The sequence below is a fragment of the Homarus americanus genome, unplaced genomic scaffold (assembly GCF_018991925.1).
Source record: "Homarus americanus isolate GMGI-L3 unplaced genomic scaffold, GMGI_Hamer_2.0 scaffold16430, whole genome shotgun sequence".
Taxonomy (NCBI): domain Eukaryota; kingdom Metazoa; phylum Arthropoda; class Malacostraca; order Decapoda; family Nephropidae; genus Homarus; species Homarus americanus.
In genome coordinates this window covers 6,403,176-6,422,846 of record NW_024729259.1, presented here as the reverse complement: position 1 = coordinate 6,422,846, position 19,671 = coordinate 6,403,176, and the positions used below count along the sequence as shown (strand labels likewise).

General features: G+C 40.6%; 1 protein-coding gene across 1 annotated transcript; it reads right to left on the bottom strand.

The window, feature by feature from the left end:
• Positions 1-1,153: 1,153 nt before the first annotated feature.
• Positions 1,154-19,646, bottom strand: LOC121866480 (heparan-alpha-glucosaminide N-acetyltransferase-like). Its single transcript, XM_042366192.1, has 14 exons — positions 19,524-19,646; positions 12,894-13,061; positions 11,881-12,005; positions 11,517-11,638; positions 10,716-10,831; positions 10,229-10,338; positions 9,047-9,154; positions 7,939-8,035; positions 6,648-6,815; positions 6,211-6,332; positions 5,583-5,761; positions 2,467-2,653; positions 1,824-1,936; positions 1,154-1,373 (listed from the first exon to the last, which is right to left on the bottom strand). The coding sequence occupies exons 2-14, from the start codon at positions 13,041-13,043 to the stop codon at positions 1,192-1,194; spliced, it is 1,779 nt and encodes a 592-aa protein (XP_042222126.1). The 5' UTR covers positions 13,044-13,061; positions 19,524-19,646; the 3' UTR covers positions 1,154-1,191.
• Positions 19,647-19,671: the final 25 nt, after the last annotated feature.

Below are 19,671 nucleotides of genomic sequence, written 5' to 3'. Positions count from 1 at the left end.
ACACTCATGTGGAGACAATATAACAAAGGAATGAATGTTAGAAAAAAGAAAAAGTTAATGATCTTTCTGATAGTCAAATCTAATGCTTGATAATCCTTAATAATTAGAAAGGCGTCAGGTCAGCGATCACACAATATAATGGCTGGAATGTTGTATTAATGGTTGGTGGTGAGTGAGGCACGCGCGCCGTACAAGGTTTTCAGGAGCTTGGTGATCACAACTGTAACAACTTGATAATTATGACCCCTGCGGGATACATGGAGGAGAGCTGAGAGATAGGAAGAATGAAGGCTGTAGCAAGGCAAGTTGTGAGCCGACACACTTGCCAAAACACACTCCAGATCTCTTGCTGTGAGAACACCAGAATTATCATCATTATCTTAGCACCATTAATGACATATTAAACACACAAAAGTGACGATCACTCAACGCTATTACCACTCCTCACATTAATATACAGAACAGTGCCTGTATCTAAAAAAAAAGAGAGACTAATTTAGGACTTTTGCAGCAAAGAAGTATAACTATCGGAGAAAGACCAAAGTTATAGTTCAGTTAAATGTTGATATACCAGGGATTCTCAATAGTGTTTCACTGGACGTTAAATAACACTCCACACTATAAGAACTGCACAATATCTACAACTCAATTTTTTTTAACTTCTCTTCTCTGGTGTTGCCTGAGTGAACGACTCCTTGTGCTCCGTCTCGCCACTTATTATTTTAGTGTAAACAACCGTGACGACACAAAACTATAAATAACAACACAAGGCCGATGGGCACACTCTGAGTCCCTCACTGTAATTAATTACAACTTCAAGTTTACTGATTACTGTTTCCCGTTGTATTTGTCATTTGAAATGATGAGAAATACAACATATATGAAAAAAATATATATATATACGGTATATGTATATATATATATATATATATATATATTTCATGTAAATCCACAATGAAAACGTGGATAAGATAAATCTTGATAAAATCACACTGGAAAATGGGAACAACGGAGCACCTTAGCTTTCGTCTTTATTCAAGACATCTTCACAGGCCTCTGAAGATGTCTTGAATAAAGACGAAGCTAAGGTGCTCCGTTGTTCCCATTTTCCCGTGTGATTTTATCAAGATATATATATATATATATATATATATATATTGAACCAAAAACATAGTAAATTGTGTAGGCGTCTTAGACAGCATAAAATTGTTTTTTGTGGTACATGTAGAAGGCCATGAGGACCCATAGTGTGGTGCCCCACAAGCATTCCGTCAGTAGGGCCAAGTGGGTGTTCATGTTCCCCACTATGTAGTGCCACGGGAACAAGTTGTACGCCACGTTGTGTCCACAGTACAGGAAGATGCTGTTCATTCCTGTTAAATTATATACATTAATAATAATTTGTAAGCAATCTGCTTTTGTTTAAAGGATAAACATGTTAATATTTATGAAATCAATATTTTTGAAACAACTGCAACGTTTTTACACTGAACATTTAGCATCAATAAATGTACCTCAAGTGGTATCCCTACCCGGGAATTTTGCTCACTTACATGTCTTTAGTATAATGTGACTAGTGTGCTAATCCTCTAGTCATCTACAAATAAGTTCTGAATTCATCACTCCAATCCTCAATTTCTTACGTTCTTCTGCTCCCGTCACCATTCCCCATTTTATATCAACCCCCATCTTATTCCTCCACTCTTCTCCATCTACCATTTCGCCCCTTCCCTTACCCTTAATCCCCATTTTTGTCAATATTGTCTTATCCCAGGATTTTTTTTCTACCCTCCCTCCACCACATCCCCTCTCCTTCTACTGACCTGCCTGGAAGAAGGGGGCTCCACTCCAAAAGCCCCAGACGTCTACCAGCAAGTAGCAGCTCGCCAGCAGGAAGTAGGCAAAACAAGACGTGACAAACACGTAGGACAGAGACCTGTGGGCGGCAACATACGTGTACAATATATTACAGAGTATGTCAAGGAGGTGGTTTTGTGATCATGAACATTATTATAAAACATAAATGAATAGCTTTACACAAAACCTAACCTACTTTGTATAATTTAGTTATCATATGATGGTAAACGACGTCTTAAAATAAACAAAGCTAATTTTGATATATATACGATTTAATTATTAATTTTCAGCGTTATATTAAAATAACAAAAAGTTATCCATTCGGCTAAAACGTCGGTTGCTTTTCAAGGCTTAATTGGCGATTATCTTTATTTAGCGTGAGAAGATAACACACAGACTGTATAATTTCGACTGTAACCTACGGTGCTGAAGAGGGACTTAGGCTACGGTCGAAATATACAGTGTTCTCGTTGTTTTGTGTTTTATCATCTACAGAGGATTTTCAGTGATAAGATAACTATAGCGGCAATGCAGTAATATTTATTATATGATCTCGTGCAATACAAGAGCATCAAATAACAACATATAAAGTGTAACAGCGGGACCCACCAGAGGTTCTTATTAAGGGGGATAACTCCGTCGTTCATGGAGGCCCCAGAGAGGCCAGCACCCAGGGCTCCCAGCACCACCGACCACACCAGCCATCGCAACACACGACCTCGGTGACTCTTGTGAGCCTGCAGCACCATCCCCGCCTGCAGTCCTAAGAACACTTGGAAGATGGACGTCATTGACCCTGTCAGGAAGGGAAGGAAGGATGCTTAGTGTCGGTTGATTAGTGTATCACATACACATACACACACACACACACACACACACACACACACACACTACTACTTACTACTCTGCTGTCACGATCATCCAACTTTGATACAATGATATGAGTTATTAAGGATGTAACCTTCGTTGGCGAGCTCTGAGGTGACTCGAAAAGCCGATACGGGGTCGGCAGGGTCGTCCAAAGATGTTGCACGTGTGGAGGGCTACATCTAGTGCGGGAGGGGCGGCGGCAGCGTCTTTCCGGCGCTGGCGTTTGTCTGCCTCGGTATGCAGTCGGGTTAACTCGAAAGTATTGACACCTCGTGTGGTGCTCCTCCACGCGTTACGGTGTCGAGTAATCGTCTCCCAGGTGAGGGGGTCGATTTGGCACTTTTTCAGGTTTGTCTTAAGACTATCCTTATACCTTTTCAGTTGCCCGCCAGCGTTACATTTACTATTCATTAGGTGACTGTAAAGTAGCTACTTTGGCAGTCTACTGTCGTCCATACAGGTAACATGGCCGGTCCAACGTAGTTGTTCATGGATAATGGTAGCCTCGATGTTCCTACAGTTGGTGCCAGCGAGAATACAGGCATTTGTTCTCTTGTCTTCCCAGCGAACTCGGAGGATGTGCTACCGCTGGATCCCCCAGACGCTTAGTGTTAAAACCTCTTCTGGAGGCTTGTAGCCTTCGCCGTTTTGGGGCGACGTGAAGTGAGAGTTTGGCTCTGACGAGCAGATGAACAGTGTCACAGTGATGTAGTCAATGAGATGCCAGTGTTTGAATAGTGGGTGTTGCCATGAACTCTTGAACTTGTCGGCCTGCCTAAACAAGGTGTTGGTGATTATGAGGTTGTGTGCAGCACACTTGCTGAGTAGAAGTAGGCTGTTGGGATTACACTTGTCTAGTCCATTTCTCCCCATGATTCCCTGCCATATGTCAGCATCTCTGCCAACTCTGGCATTGAAGTCACCTATAGGAGCACAACCTTATCTTTTCTGAGATAGAGGTTAATACTCTGTCAAGGGCGACGTAAAAGGCCTCCTTGATGTCATCCTCTGCATCCAGTGTTGGGGCATATGTACTGATGAAGAAAGCATGACGTGAGTGATTCATTGGGACTCGGAGCGCCATGAAACGCTCATTGATCCCAACAGGCATTTCAGTTAGCCTATGTAGGATGCATTGGCAGATGATAAAGCCAACTCCGTAAATGCGGTATCTCTCCGCAGGAGGCTTACCCTTCCAGAAGACGGTATAGTCAGATCCCCGTTCTGTGAGTCGATCCTCGTCTGGGAGCCGGGACTCACTAATGGCTACTTTGTTTATGTTATACCGAGACAGCTCTTTTGCCACAAGGGCAGTTCTTCTTCCAGGACGCTCATTTGCGCCAGTATCCAGAAGGGTCCTGACATTCCATGCAGCGACCATAAGAGGTTGGTTCTTTCGACAGGCTATGTTTAGGGCATCTTTTTTAGCCTCCTCCCCATGTAGGGTGAGCAAAGTGGCTCCACGAAAGGGCTGCTCAGTCGCACAGACAGGATCGAATTGCACTGCTGCCTAGATCCCAGTGCATAAACACACACACACACACACACACACACACACACACACACACACACACACCCATTGCCACACATTTAAGTATGGAGGAGTCAGGTCAATTTTGATTTTCTCTTAACATCACCTTTATGCTGCAGTTTAAGTGAACCAGTTACCTATGTTTTCACTTCCCAATAATTGAGAAATTATAACGTGTAAAACTTTCAGAATACAAATTATGAAGACGGGATCAGATATTGGAAAGTTACATTTACCGCCCGTAAAATGTTAGTTACAATAGTTGTACAATTCGGTTTACAAGGCGTTATTTTCGGCAATCACTGGATGGTTCAGCAGCCTGGCAGCGGGAAGTTGAGGGTTCGCCAAGTTGTCTGGCACTAGCCCTGCCGTATTTCAGTAAATTAAAAATTATATACATTTTTCTAGTACAGTGGTGAATCTCTGTCATTTCTTACTTCATTGGTCTACAGTCTGTATGCAAAATGCTTTATGCAAGGAGAATTGGCAAAACGTGAGAGACCGGGTGACGATAGAGGCCAGTGTATCTTCTGGTTTATTACTGTATCAATTTATAAACGGTATACAAACGAGAGTATACGCAAGTGACCCTATGAATAGAACACAGACACTGTGATATCAAATTGACAGGAATATTGTAGCAGTTGCTAAAAATCTGTCCCACGTAATCTCGTGCATAACAAGTAGTAATAAGCAATTCGTACTAAGTAAGCATGAAATATCTTCTTTTTATCTAATAAATTTCTACATAAAATGTTATCTTAACGTAAACCGTGTTTTAACATACAAGCTCCATATACGTTTGAAGATTTTTTCTAGTCAGGACTGCACCACTGCTCTAGCGCCTCGACCAGGTCTTTACACCTCTTGAATAAAATTACTATTATATATATATATATATATATATATATATATATATATATATATATATATATATATATATATATATATATATATATATATATATATATATATATATATATATATAGAGAGAGAGAGAGAGAGAGAGAGAGAGAGAGAGAGAGAGAGAGAGAGAGAGCTGGTCAGGAAGGCACCCACCCCACCAGCTATTCCCTTCCCCCTCTGGATCCGTCAGTGACTATTGATAACCTCTAATAGCCTCTCTTTTACATATTATTCTGTAATCACACTTGATCGCATTGATAAGTGACTGACTTTCCCAGCATCGCGAAATGGCAGTGTACACATAGGCATGCGTGCCATCTGTTGGTAAACAAAGACTAATTTTGGTAGCTCAGACTCGAATCTTTGAGGATTCTGGTCCGGTAGAACACCACAATGGAACAAGGATGAAGATCCTTACCCAGGACTCCCTCGGGGTCAAAAGCAGCCGAGCCATAGATCACCTTGGCTGTGGGATTCTGGTAGAGGTGGGCGGAGGTGAGCAGCCAGCGGTCGACCTCCCCGGCAGCGCCTCCCACACACTGCGGCAATGCTGTGCCATTGTCCATCAGCGCCACTCCTCCAGGACCCAGGTAACCCCTTCACAATATACACACCTCTTAGTGATGTAATATAAACTGAACTGACTTACCCTAAACAAAACTGATATAATCTAAACAACTGACAACCAAATTTGCATAACCTAAACAAAACTAACTTTACCTACGCTAGAATGACGTAACTTAAACTGATATTAACCTAAAAGCCAACCTAATATAACCTAAACTTAACTGACATAACCTAAATTAAACTTACAAAAACCAAACGTAACCTAACCTGAATTTACGAAATATGGCCTATTTTAATCTGAACAGCCTAAATACAAACGTAACGTAACCGCTGCTATATATAACCTAACCTTAACTGAATTAACTTATCTTACGTTATTATATTTATCTAACTTAACCCAGAGTGAAATATCAGACCCTAAAACTGAGTCTCTACTTTACAGTATGTCAGGACTTTAAATGGGACGGGGTGGTACTCACGTTGGACAGTCTGGGACGGGCAGGAGGAAGGTGATGAGAGTGTGGGCCATAACGATGAGCAGGTGGACGGCCCACTGAGGCAGGATCTGTATCACGTCAGACATGATGATCCCCACGTCACTCTGAGGGCGACAAGGGGGAATTGGCTGGTCAATTGGACCCTAGAACTAAAACACTCCCAACTTAAACATTGGGATTGGAATCTAATGGACCTTTATTCTATAATGGGATGCAACGACAATGGACCCCAATCGGAATGGGCCCCAGTTGAAAGTCTTCAAAGTTAATTAATCCAATTCTAATAGTTAGGTTAGTTGGGGGCGAGTAGGACTGGAGCCCATTTGAGCTATAGTACAAGGGGAAATGACTCCTGAGGAATTTCAGAAAAATCTTTTCCTAAGTGAAAATATTATCTTAACCAGCCAGAGAACACTCACCTGGTACTGGGGAGGTTGCTCAGGAGTGAAGGCCAGGGCGATGCCAGCAGTGACCAAGTAGGTGATAGCGAAGCGCTGCAGGACCCCGGGGATACGGTACTTGTCCAGGTAGATCCACCCTCCTAATGAGTTAAGGATGATCCCCAGTATGAAGAGTTTGATGGCGCGCTGCCAGGGAGACAAACAACAGTGTTACTAGGTCACTACCACGTCATATCTGGAGCTGAATGCAAATATCACTCATTATGTCATTACTGAGTCATGATTGGTGGTGAATGTATTGTAACGGTGTTGTCATATCTGTGTCATGAGCGAGTGAAAGACAAAATTTTTTTATTACGTGACAATTGCGAGTGTGAGGAGAGGAGTGAGACATTAATTGTGCGAGCGGTGAGAAAAGTGTAGTGAAGGGAGATTAGGACAATGTGAAAGTAGGTGAGTTTGTCAGCATCTGAATGATGATAAAAGTGCTGTGGTAATGTGGAGAAAGTGAGTCGTTTGATACCAAGAGAGTGAAGAGAAAGTGAGTAAATGGAAAGTTAGAACCCGACAGTGTGAAAGTAAAAGGATTGTAGGGGAAAGTTGAACAGTAAGAGTGAGAGTATAAAACAAGTGGGAGTCGGAAGCGGAAGAGGAAAGTAGGTAAGAGAGATAGAGTTGAAGGCGGTGGCACACTGGACAATTTCCTCCAAAGTCCAAACATTTTTGGCAAACACGGTCCGGCCAGCAAAACAAAGACTTCTTCCGTCACACTGGGGTGTTTTGTTGGGGCGTTTACCCAAAGCAACGAAATCTACAACAAAGCGTCTAGACGAGGTTCACCATGGATCCCGTTACTACAGTTGAGGCCTTGCAGGACTGTGGTATAGTTCTTCAAATTGCTGAAACAAGTGAGGCGTCTGAAAAAGCTGAAGAAAAGACAATGGGGGCGTCGTGAAGTTTCTTTAAAAGTGGCGGTGGCTGGATGGTCAAGAGACCCTGAATAATGATTTAATAATACAAATTAAGTTTTAAAGTGACGAATAAATAGAAATATGTTACTGTTTATGTGTTATATTTTAAATTATTATAGTTTCATGACTTATTAAATTTTTACTTGAAATTATATAAAGCTCATTTGAGCACTAATCCGACCAGCAAATATATCCGCCAAACCGTTGTCCATTTCTCAGAACAGCAAAAATCCTGCTGCTTGCTGGGCCATCAGGCCAACGGCCAGCAAAACGGGAAACATGTTTGAAGGAAAGTGCCCAGTGTGTCACCGCCTTAAAGGCAGAGTGTTGGGTCTCACCTTCAGTATCCTCAGGAAGATCTTGTATTTGGGGGTCTTGCGCTTGAGTGCTGAGCGTAGACCCATCGGTATACACACACCCATAATCCACATGAACCTGCGTAAAGAGCAGCTGCTGTTAACCGGTGTCTCTGGACTGTTGTGTGTGTGTGTGTGTGTGTTGGTCCAACCACAACAAGGTCACACACAAGTTGCCAAACACTTACGTAGAGAATGATGTATTGATGAAGAAAGTATTTTTACTACAAACTGCCGTGTTTGAGTTCTGGAAGTTACGTATACAGCAACTACAGGGGTGTCAAATATAGACTACTCAATAGTTAGAAAACTTTTATTTAAGTGGAAACCATGATAATTGTGTGCATGAAAATTAAGGTTCATATTCACAAAAGGATGAAAATAAAAAATCTTTAACATAACTGAAAACTTCCACACACGGTGAATATAATTGTCACCACATATATTGGTGCCCTTCACTCCTGTGTTCCTGGTTGAAAGTGAGGAGAGTGTCCTGTGTGACCCTACCAGAGGTAGGTTTTCTCCGATACTCCGATTTCCCCCTGTACAGTACTACCACTGGACCCATCACTGCTAAAGGGCAAACTCTTACGATTTACACTGCAGGCTCACGCAATACTTCACTCATCAAATTTAATGACCATCTTTCTGGGTATAAAAGACCCTAAAGGGAATAAAGTTCACAGTACTTTGATTTCACTAAGCAGACAATTGATATAACACTGCAGATACAATTGTCTTAATCATTAATGACAAACTAGTACGAGAGATCAATATATTGGCCGATCTCCGCTACGTTGTGGTCACTGTGGCAGTGATACAGGTACAATATGGGGGCTTAATTCACATTTCCATAAAAAGAACGATTAATACTATCAACATAGTATTAATCGTTCTCATCAGGGTCATCAATTGTTTACTAGAGATCGTTTACCTCAAATATTCTCCAAGATTCCACTTTTAACAAACTGCCATGCTAAATATGAGCTCAAAGACAATATCTATACAGTACAGTTTGATTAATCTTCATAAAGACAATATAATGGAACTCTATTGAAGAGGAAACGGTACGGAAAGGCCGACGACTCACCAGGGGAAGACGAGGTCGGCCACCTGCAGGCCGTTCCAGGTAGAGTGTTCCAGAAACCAGTAGTTACCAGCGCCGTAGTTAACGAAGATCATCAACACTATGCTCATCCTACCGGGGAGAACACACTGCAATTTGTTGTTTATGAGTGAGCACTGGAATGGTGATAATGGCAGGAAATGTACACAGTCCACACTCACACAAATAGAAAAGTGAAGCAAGTGTTTGGCAGAGCAGAAGGAAAATGAAGGTCTGCTCGTGAAATATTGCGACCTTATTGGCCATTCGGTAAATAGGGTAAATAATTTACCCTTACTGTATTTACCTAATGGGCACCCATTAGAAGTTGCCAAGCCGAGGGAAGGAGGCCAGTGGCCCGTGTAGGAACCAAACAATGTTCTTGATAATTTTGTCAATGGGTATTTTGAAGCCCAGTACTGCTCTTGATTGTATGACCTGTAACTGACCTAACCTCCCAGGTATTCTTAGAGTATTTAATCATCCCTTGACATTTGAATAGTGTAGGTCTCTACTCTTCAGATGATGTAAAATATTATATTTGTATGAGGTGTGTCCCTAATTTTACATAAGAATTTATCCTAAAATATCGGCGTATGCATAGAAATGTAAGTCAATGTTGACATTACCTCGTACTACGTGGTCTTGATTACATCACACACACACACACACATATATATATATATATATATATATATATATATATATATATATATATATATATATATATATATATATATAGAGAGAGAGAGAGAGAGAGAGAATAATAATTATTAAATTAAGTTAATTTCATCAGAGCCAATAAATTGAAGCAATATTTTCTAAAACTACTTTAACAATGTTCGGGGTTGCTTCAGTATGTGTCAAGAGAAGAGGAAGTAGCTGGGGTAATATGTTTGGCCTCGTAATACATAAAGTATACTCTCTTATTTTATGTCTCCTTCCATTATACACACTCCTGAACCCTGTGGGTATGTATGACTGTTTTCCCCAACATGTACACAGTTCTGTCAACGGGTCACTGGTGGGTATGTTACCTGTAGGCAGGTAATGTAAATGTTTAATAATTTGCCAAATAGGGGGGTAACATGTAAATGGGTCACCTGCATACAGGCAACATGTAACTGGTAAACCAGTCATAATGGATGAAACGACCAGTCAACTCACCCTCTGAAGGTGTCGAGGGACTTGACTCTGATTCTCGCTGGGGGCTTGTTGACGGCCGCCTTAGCTGGCTCACTCGTGCTGAGGGTCGATGATGTCATCTGTAGCTCCACCTGTGCTACCACACGCACACCGAAATGATTAGCGATTGCACCACTGTAAGCACACACACACACACTACCTGTTAGCTGTTCAACACCTACATTAATCTAATGAACGCTTTTGTTAAACCACCAATGTATGTAATAAGTCATTTATGTCCAATGTATATTTTCAGCCTTCGGGCTGCTGAACTTTTTCAATAAACCGTTAATTATTATTATTATTATTATTTTTAATATTATTATTATCATTATTATTATTACACATACATACACACACACCAAAATGATTAGCGACTGTACCACCGTAAGCGCACACACACACACACACACACACGCCAAAATAATTAGAGTAAGTGTGTGTGTGTGTGTGTGTGTACCTGACCCACCTGAGAACCGTCGTCTTTCCTGGCGGAATACTTGTTGGAATACCATCGGCGGGCAACCGTCGCTGCCGCTATTAACAGTCCCAGGCCAGCGTACACTGCCACCGCTATCACGAAGGCTGTCGGGAACACTTAGTCACTATTCTGTGTCACTTCTACTCTGTCACCACTACTTTCTGTCATCACCACTCTCTCACCCCCATTATCTGTGTCACCCAACTCCATGTCATCTATACCATCTGTGTCACCCTAACTCCCTGTGTCATCTACATAGTATATTATCTGTGTCATGCCCTTTATTTGACCAAACTGCGTAACAAAGTTGCCAATGGTGACGATAACTTTGACTCACAGTTTGCCTTCCCTTACACAGGAGGGCAAACTTTTTGGTTCTTGTCTGAACTACCCGGGGATCCGTGGTCAACAATAATAATACCAAGGTACACAACCTTGGGAGTTGGGACCCATATAATGTGTGTGTTTACAGTTTCAGGTAACTGTTTCCGTTTTGGAGCTATAGCTGGAACAGGTAGACAGACACTTCTTTTATATATATATATATATATATATATATATATATATATATATATATATATATATATATATATATATATATATATATATATAATGTGTGTGGGTACTTTATTTTATAACACTGGTGATTTTTATCTTAAGAGCCTGTGTATGGAATATTTCTAGAAAGCGATACTATCAATATTTTCATAATATTTGTGAGTTGTGAATGATATCAAGAGTTATACGCAAAGGGATGGTAAATAGGAGAGGAGCGGTAGTGGCGCTCACCTCCGTACTCGAAGACGGGGTCCTTAAGGGTAGAAAAGGTACAGTTTCCTGCCTCCGTCAGGTTGAGCTGGTACACCCCGAACTCCCCGAGCGAGGCGCCTTGCACTTTACAACCCTCGTTCCTGTCAGCAGACACATAGTTATGGCTTCTATAAGAGTTGTTCTACAGTGAATCATTTTATTTATATTATTGATGCATGTAACTGAAAGGTTCAATTTCAGTACTAATTGAATAAATTATTTTATAAGACAACTAAACTTAACCATGTCATTTAGTCTACGTTAAATAATACTCATGAATTACAATATTCTAATCAAAACTTAAATGTTGCTACTTAATGCTGAACACGCTCAGGTGACGTACACTTCGTCTGGCCTGATGTAAGGACCAGTGTAGTTGGTGAGGAGGAAGGTCCAGGGATGGTGGGTGGAAAGAGTCATGTTGTTGCTGCCGCCTGCTGTCACATACAACTCGGGCTGTAAGGGACACTAACACACAAAACCTCAGTCAGCACCATTTACTCGAAAGTATCATCTAAAGTTAAAATGGTATTACAATGGAACCTTGATATATAATCAGCCATGGTTGAGACCAACTAGCCGCCGGATTTCTTAATTTTCTAGGTTTTGGGTAGTAAAATATACTGGTCCACAATTCTAGTACATTGCCTCGATTTATCAAATTTGTTTTAATTGTCACTTTTCTCATTATTGTTAGCGAAATGTGCTAGCTTATAGTCTCCCTAGTGTAAACACCCGCTTGACCTGTTCCTGACCTCCTGGTGGCTTGGCGTGGCATTTGTGTTATGTGGATGTGTACATGCTCATGGGTGGCTTGAGGAGTATCTCTGTTTAGCCCGGCACATGAAACCTCTTCATTCAGATTTCTTATTTCTCCCGATCCTCACTTGAATAACTTATTGAGAAGAACCAGTGAGGTCCTCCTTTATTCCTTTTAACTAATTAATTAAAAAAAAAAGTTAATTTAAAGTGAATTTTAGTGATTATATTTTCCAAGAATATCTGTGAAGTAACCCACATACTTGATGAGGAAAATCATAATGTACAAGGAACTTTATACTGACAAAAGTGAACTACATACGTCTCCTATTCAAATGAACTAATCAGTAAAAATATAGTGTTGGGGCCTAGAGTGAGAGGAAAGATTCACACCTATACCGTAAATGGGTATGTAAGGATGACAGATCAAACACACAACGAGAAACTATAGGCTGCTGAACAATGCGTTATGACAGGTATTGGTAGATTAATGTCAGGATAAGAATTATCAAGTTAGGTGAAGTTATAGTTAGGTTAAGTTGAGGCTAGGTCAAGTTTAATCAGGCTAGGGTACGTGATAGTGGTGTTAGGACTCACCCCGTAACAGTCACCGTTGAGAGCATAGAGGTAAAGGTCGGTGTCATGCTCAGACACCACGTTGAGGTAGGCCTCATCCACTGACAAAGCCGTCAAATCAAACCCCATAAACTCTTCTACACCCGGGTCCTCCAGGAATGCAGACCCCATTTCCAAACCTTCTGAAATCTACCAAAAAAATAATTATTTATTGTTTGCTAATTCATTAACAGTGTAAAAATGATTTACGTCAATAATTTCTGACTCACATTCTACACTACATGCTCCCAAAGGGACGCACAAACACATATTCGTGCCTTTACACACCTAAGAAGAAACGTCCTCCATTAGGAAATTCCTGACATATTTTTCTAGTTAGATCCAAGGAGTGGCAAACCCAATACAAGACATTCCGTCAAGTGCAACTTAAGGGAGCACAAGAAAATATAAGTAATAATAATAATAATAATAATAATAAACGGTTTATTAATAGAGTTGCAGCCGGTGGCTGAAAATATACAGACTAACATTTGATTTAGACATAATGATATAATATGCAGTGAATACATTTACAGGGCTGTACAGTACATAAATCGGGAGTTGTTTATTATTTTAACAATAGATGGGATGGTGCTGTTCTTATATCTATCGGTGGGGGCTCTTATGGGCTGTATTTTGTTGTAGTGGCGGACTGCGCGAGGTGGGTGGGGGGCTGCCGGTGGCAGGAGGTAGCGATGACGAGGGTGGTGCAGTAGTCCCCTGCCAAACCTTTCCAGTGCTTGGTGGTGAAGGTCACTGAAGGATGGCATTTCCAGGGTGGAGAGAGCGTTGGTGTAGCCGGAGTATTCTGCGCCGAGCATGATTCTGCAGGCCCTTTTCTGTACCTTCTCTAGCTGACGTTGTTGGGTGGAGTTGAGAGAAGACGACCAGGCTGGTGACGCATACGTTAGTTTGGGGAGAATAAAGCGTTGTAGATGGTCCTCAGCTCTGGCGAGGGTGTCCCAAGTGACCTAAGTCTTCGTAGCATGTAGAGACGGTACGAGGCTGCCTTGACTGTGTTATTTACATGGGCCTTCCAGTCAAGTTTGTTGTCTATAGTTACACCCAGGAGTTTGGCAGACTGCACCAGCTGGAGAGGATGGGCACCCACTGTGACTGCTGGGGCTTGCACTGGAGTGGTGGCGGTATTGATGTGCATGACTACGGTTTTGGTGTGGTTGATGGTGACCTTGTTCTCCGTAGTCCATGCCTGTAGCCTGTCCAGGGTGCCTTGGAGCGATGAGTAGTCTGGTGCGGTGTTGTCCACTGAAACCCCCACAGTGCAATCATCCACGTACTTCCACCTGTGAGGAGTGTCCGATAGAGCGTCGTTGATCTGGATGAGGAAGCACAGTGGTCCCATCTTGATCCCCTGGGAAACACCGCAGGTGAGGTGTTGGAATGTAGAGACCAAGCCCTGATACCTCACTGCTTGGCGACATCCACTCAAGAAATCAGTGAGCCATGAGACCAGGTTGGTGGGCAGCCCTCGTGCAATAGCCTTGTTGATAACAGTGCAGTGATCAACAAGGTCAAAGGCCTTCCTGAAGTCCACAAGGGCAACGGCCAGTGATGTCTTACGTTTCTGCAAGTTTTTGTGCAGAAAATCCAGAAAGCTCACCAAGCAGTGTGATGTAGAGGAGGTCCTCATATTGCCAGATTGCTGTGAATCAATTGACTGATAGATTCTGGCAAATGCGTAGGTAGCAGGCCAGAAAATAATAAACACAATGACGAGCCCAAAGGTCTTGTTGAGCCAATTTACACAACATTTCCCAGGGTTTTTTTATATAAATGTTACGACCTTTTTGAGAAGCTTGCCCCTTTTTCAAAAAGGCTAAATAGCTATTTGGCTTTTTTTTTGCGTACTGACATTAACTGCCAGGTCACGGTTAGGTTAGGAGTCTGGTATTTAATGCTATCATGCAAAGAGGCCATTCTTTTAGCATAAGACCAATTTCACAAAAAGGCCGTAATATCTACTTTATGAACGTTCACCATTCCTTATTAAGTAAGGATGCACAAACACATCAAATATCCACGAACAACACAGCACATGATTACTAAACTGCTGATAAATACTTAATAAGAAGCGTAACCCCCTGAGAGGCTGTCACCCTCTAGTGTTACTACTAGTGCCTACACTCACATCTCCCCACTCTAAATACAAAATGAGTCAAAACTGGTATCCATTCTAGAACACAAACTATGTCGCATATTACTTCTGAAATTCCACAAAATAGGTTTATTGTTAGACATCACGACCTTGACAGCGTCTTGGGCATTAAACTTTATTACACTGTAAAGGTTGAATGTCGTTCCTTGAATCCCCATAACTACTTAATTCAGTAAACAGAGAGTAGATAAAATTTTCCTTGGCAGTGTTGTAACAAGCACATCAAGTAGTATTAAAAGAGACGTATGAAAGGAGTCTGGCGGAGTATGGTTCCGAGAGATAAAAGGAATGTAAGTTGTATCATTATTACGTCATCATCAGTATTTTCAACATTACTTCTATTTCAAAGACAAACCTACATTAGCTAAATTTGTATATGTAAAACAAAACTGGTACATCATTGACTACTACACACATGGCAGGTACAGTACAGTATGTGGACCTTGTTTGCTTTGTATCTTTCAGGTTTAGAAGCACCCTCGAAGAAGGAAGACTGCTGGTTTGTTTTCAGATCCTCCGTTTATCTGTAACATTCGCGGCTTTGAGTAAATCAATTAAAATAAACTTAACTACGGAATTACACTGATTTTCATTATCTATTTTCATGGTTGTTATTAAAGTTAGATATGGACTAATATAAGTGGAACAAATTGATTACAAGAAGCAATCTGGACCTGATAAAAACTTTTCTGAATAAAGAGCAACTGATCTGATTAGTTGAGTTGTTTTAAATCTAAACCGTACCCCTACATATTTGTTTGAAATACGACTATTGATATCTTTATACAACTACCACCCGTCACACAAAGTTTGAGAAGAACTTAAAGATTCCGAGTCAGACAAGAACGTGCAGGCGAATACAAAATACACCTAGACGTGACGCAATCATTGTACCTTAACAACGTAAATAACAAGATAAGTTCGGTGACCTCTCACTCCCTGAAGCCTTGCTCTCTTATCTGACTCGGGTAAATCATTTCTTATCTAATTATTAAAGTGAACTTTTATCTTTCATATATTTCACAAGTGTACAAAGCTGTAGAATAATTTGTGTGGGATCAACCGAGTGTTAATTACACGTCGGTCACCAAAGCCGGAAGGGAAATGTAATGACCCACCCTGACTGTCTATTGACCTATCTGATATATGTCTATTTTATTTCTCCGTCTGTGTTTTCCAGTTCGCGTGTCCATTTGTTCTTTTGTTTGCCCTTTAACTTCTGTTCTCAATTTAATTCCCCCTGAACCACAGAAAACCATACACTTTCTTAATGCTCTTGGGAGATGAAGTCAGTAAGTAATTGCTTATCATGTTATCCCTCAGCGACCGAGGAGTTATTCGTCGTGCGTGCTGACACCCTTTTTAACTCGCGCGAGTGTGTGTGCATGTTTTCATCTTTGCGTTTACCTGCATATGTGTGTGTGTGTGTGTGTGTGTGTGAAAGGTGGAGCGAGGGGCGGGGGCAACTGTTTGACGGTGTATGTAGTATATACACAAAATCGTGTGTGCACCTGTGTCCTGATCTAACAAATCAGCTTTTAATTTCTAACGCTTAAGAGTATTGAGTCACGAGTAAGTCTCAACTAGTCGAGTGACAATTACACCTGACAACTGCAGAGTGCAATCTAGAAACAATAGCAATTTACGCATACACATTGGTGGTAGGACTGCAGATCCGTGGTCATACATAAGTAAAAATACGAGGTTTGACGTAAAGGGAAAATGTGGATTGTGGGGTAATATACTAAAAAAAAATTGAAAAAGTTATTTAATCTTTCTTAACCTATACAAACCATACAACTAAAAAGTTTACCTTATTTGTCTTTTCGGTGTTATTTTGTGGTGGTGAAGTTATTTTCGGTGTTTAGTATGTGATGGTGTTGTTTTCGGTGCGCAGATGAGAGACCCACACTCATAAGCGATTCTTAAAATTTTTACACGTTATGAAATGTTAGGTAAAGTTATCAAAGGTTTGTTTGGTGTTCTTTTTAAGTATTTTACCCCACATTTTCCCTCTACTTCAAAGCCCTGCCCACTTTGAACAACTAATATTGTGGGTAGTTTTATTGGTTAAAATATCCGAAAAAATATAAGTTTCCAACAGAAACGTTATAAAAAAATCAGTTTTAGTTTTTTCTCTTTCTCCCTATATAAGACTCAATATATTAGTAGATTTTGGCAACTACTAAATATTTACCCAAATATGTGTTCCATAGATGATAGACGCAAGATCATTTGGATCACGAGGGTTTCTTGGAATTAATTGTCATTATGACTTCCAAGTCTCGAGATGTACAATTAATATAAACTAAATTGGTGTACTTTTTAATTGATAGAAGTTGCTATAGTACGGGTTTTTTTTTCATCTGAGAAGAGATGCCCCGCCCCCTTCTCAATAACTTACAGCGGATTGGCTGTTGCAAATCCGTCTGATTTCTGACGAGAAAGATATTTAGATAAATTATATAAATATACATACATTTATTATTCAAACATAAGAACGTAGAAAGTTAATCAGAAATCTTATACATGAATTAACTGTTAAACTGTGGTAGCAAATTCACGCTTTCAAAGGACGCATTTAATAAATACTTATTTTTACCCACAATAAAGCATACTAAGACAAATTATGTATTAGTAATACTACATTATGCGACAACTAACATTTTAAAAGATCAGAATCACATTGAAATATTACACGGCCGTCAGCAGAGGCGGGAAATGTGAAGTGGCGAAGTAAAAGTAAAAGTAAACACCGTGTGTGATGTCTGCTAGGTGTAAGTGTGTGTGTGTGTGTGTGTGTCAGACTTTCCGATACAAATGCTGCCTTTTTATGGTCTGCGTGCGAAGGAGCTGTAAGTGAGATAGTCTCATGCTTCACTGTTCTGAAGTGAGTGAGACAGCTTCCATTCCTTATATGTATTGTAGCAGTTGTTTGTTAGATGATATACGGTAGTCACTGAATCCTGCCATCACCTGTACAAGGCTCCAGGTATCAGTAAAATAAACACTCATACTCCAGCATCTACCAAACAACATGACACATCAAACCGGAAACATTTTTAATGCATTTCTCGCCTCTGGTTACTTCCCAAGGAAATTCAAAATAGGGATCTTCAGAATTATACTAAACAAGGGAAATCCCCCACACAAGTATCAAACTAAAGACCAATTTCTCTTCTAGAAACACCGGGAAAAGTCCTGGAAAAAAATTATGAACCACCGACAGAGTTCACACCTCGAACTTGAAGAGAAATACAATCTCAGGCAGCATGGATTTAGAAAACACAGAGGAACCCATACAACCATAGCTCTTATCTACGAAAACATAACAAAAGCATTGCACAATAGAGATTAAGACCAGACTTGACCAACATTGGCGCAGGTAGATACACTCAGGAACCAATTTATGCCCAGTACTTGCCAACAGTGCGGCTAATGAGCCGATCAGTGGCAAAGAAGATAAATATAAAAAAGAAAAAGTGTGTATGTGTGATGCCTTCCGCTGCATGACATCCATTCCACACAAGTAGTAAATAGTGGGTGTGAGTAAGGTCACGTGTGGGGGGAGGTCCCGGGGAGGGGAGAGCGCACTACAGTGGACTCACGAGAACCTTGGCTGCTACGAAACACATGGAGTACTGGAAGCGCCATTAAACTCAATATACATTAACTAGAAAAGGGCGAGACGTGAGACAATTCAGCCGTAGTCTTACAAAGGAGACTATTGATAGACTGACTTAAGGTTAGTGAGTAAACACTACCAGAATATATGGTGGAGTGTTGGGGCCATAAACTAGCCCCCCCCCCCATTCATGGCCCCAACCAGGGTTACTTGGTACACTATTCTGTCCAATATTATAAAAAGAAAAAAAATGAGAGAATATAGTTTCAATGTTGAGCTCTTTACTAATACTAATTGTACGTGTTTATGGTCCTGACAAAACTTTCACGGGGAAAGTATTCATATTTACGCCTATGATTTTTACTTTTATCCTGTTCGCTACTGATTAGTTCACTTCCCTTTGAGACTATTCTATGGTTGTATCGTTGTTTCTGCAGGTTTAAGCACTTGTGTACGAGGTCCTTCCTCTGCTGAAAAAAATACTCTCACTTTGCCAAATAAAATATTAAAAGTGGCGTCCCTGTAGTGAAGGGGTTAAAGTCGCCCAGGTAAAAGTGGTGACCCAGTGACCCAACCGACCAGTTAAGCGTCAACACTGAACGCACACAAATCATTGTTAACGGGCAGTAAAGACACCTTCATGTAATATGAACATTTTATAAAATATTTATTTAAAGAAAATTGTGATCAATTATACTGATGTCAAGAAAAACTGTGGAGAAGATTTAATCGTTGAATTAAGTTAATTCTGTGACTGAATAACAAACTTTTGGGTAAATATATTATGCAATGCAGTATGTTAAAATCTTACCTTATACAGTAATGTAGATAAGCCTGTATAACCTCTGCTTTAGAGTTAATTCGTATTTTTCACTCGCTGTATATCGATCGTATAGAAATAAACAGTTACAGCTGTATCAGGCGAAAAAACTAGGTTCCTACAGACGTCACCGCGCGAA

Bases quoted from the DNA above. Each gene is read 5' to 3' on its own strand.
- LOC121866480 (XM_042366192.1), bottom strand. From the start codon at position 13,043: ATGGGGTCTGCATTCCTGGAGGACCCGGGTGTAGAAGAGTTTATGGGG. The intron at 6,333-6,647 runs GTGAGTGTTCTC...TGTCGCCCTCAG, and splicing joins AGCAACCTCCCCAGTACCAG to AGTGACGTGGGGATCATCAT. The intron at 1,374-1,823 runs GTCAGTAGAAGG...ATAATTTAACAG, and splicing joins AGCCCCCTTCTTCCAGGCAG to GAATGAACAGCATCTTCCTG.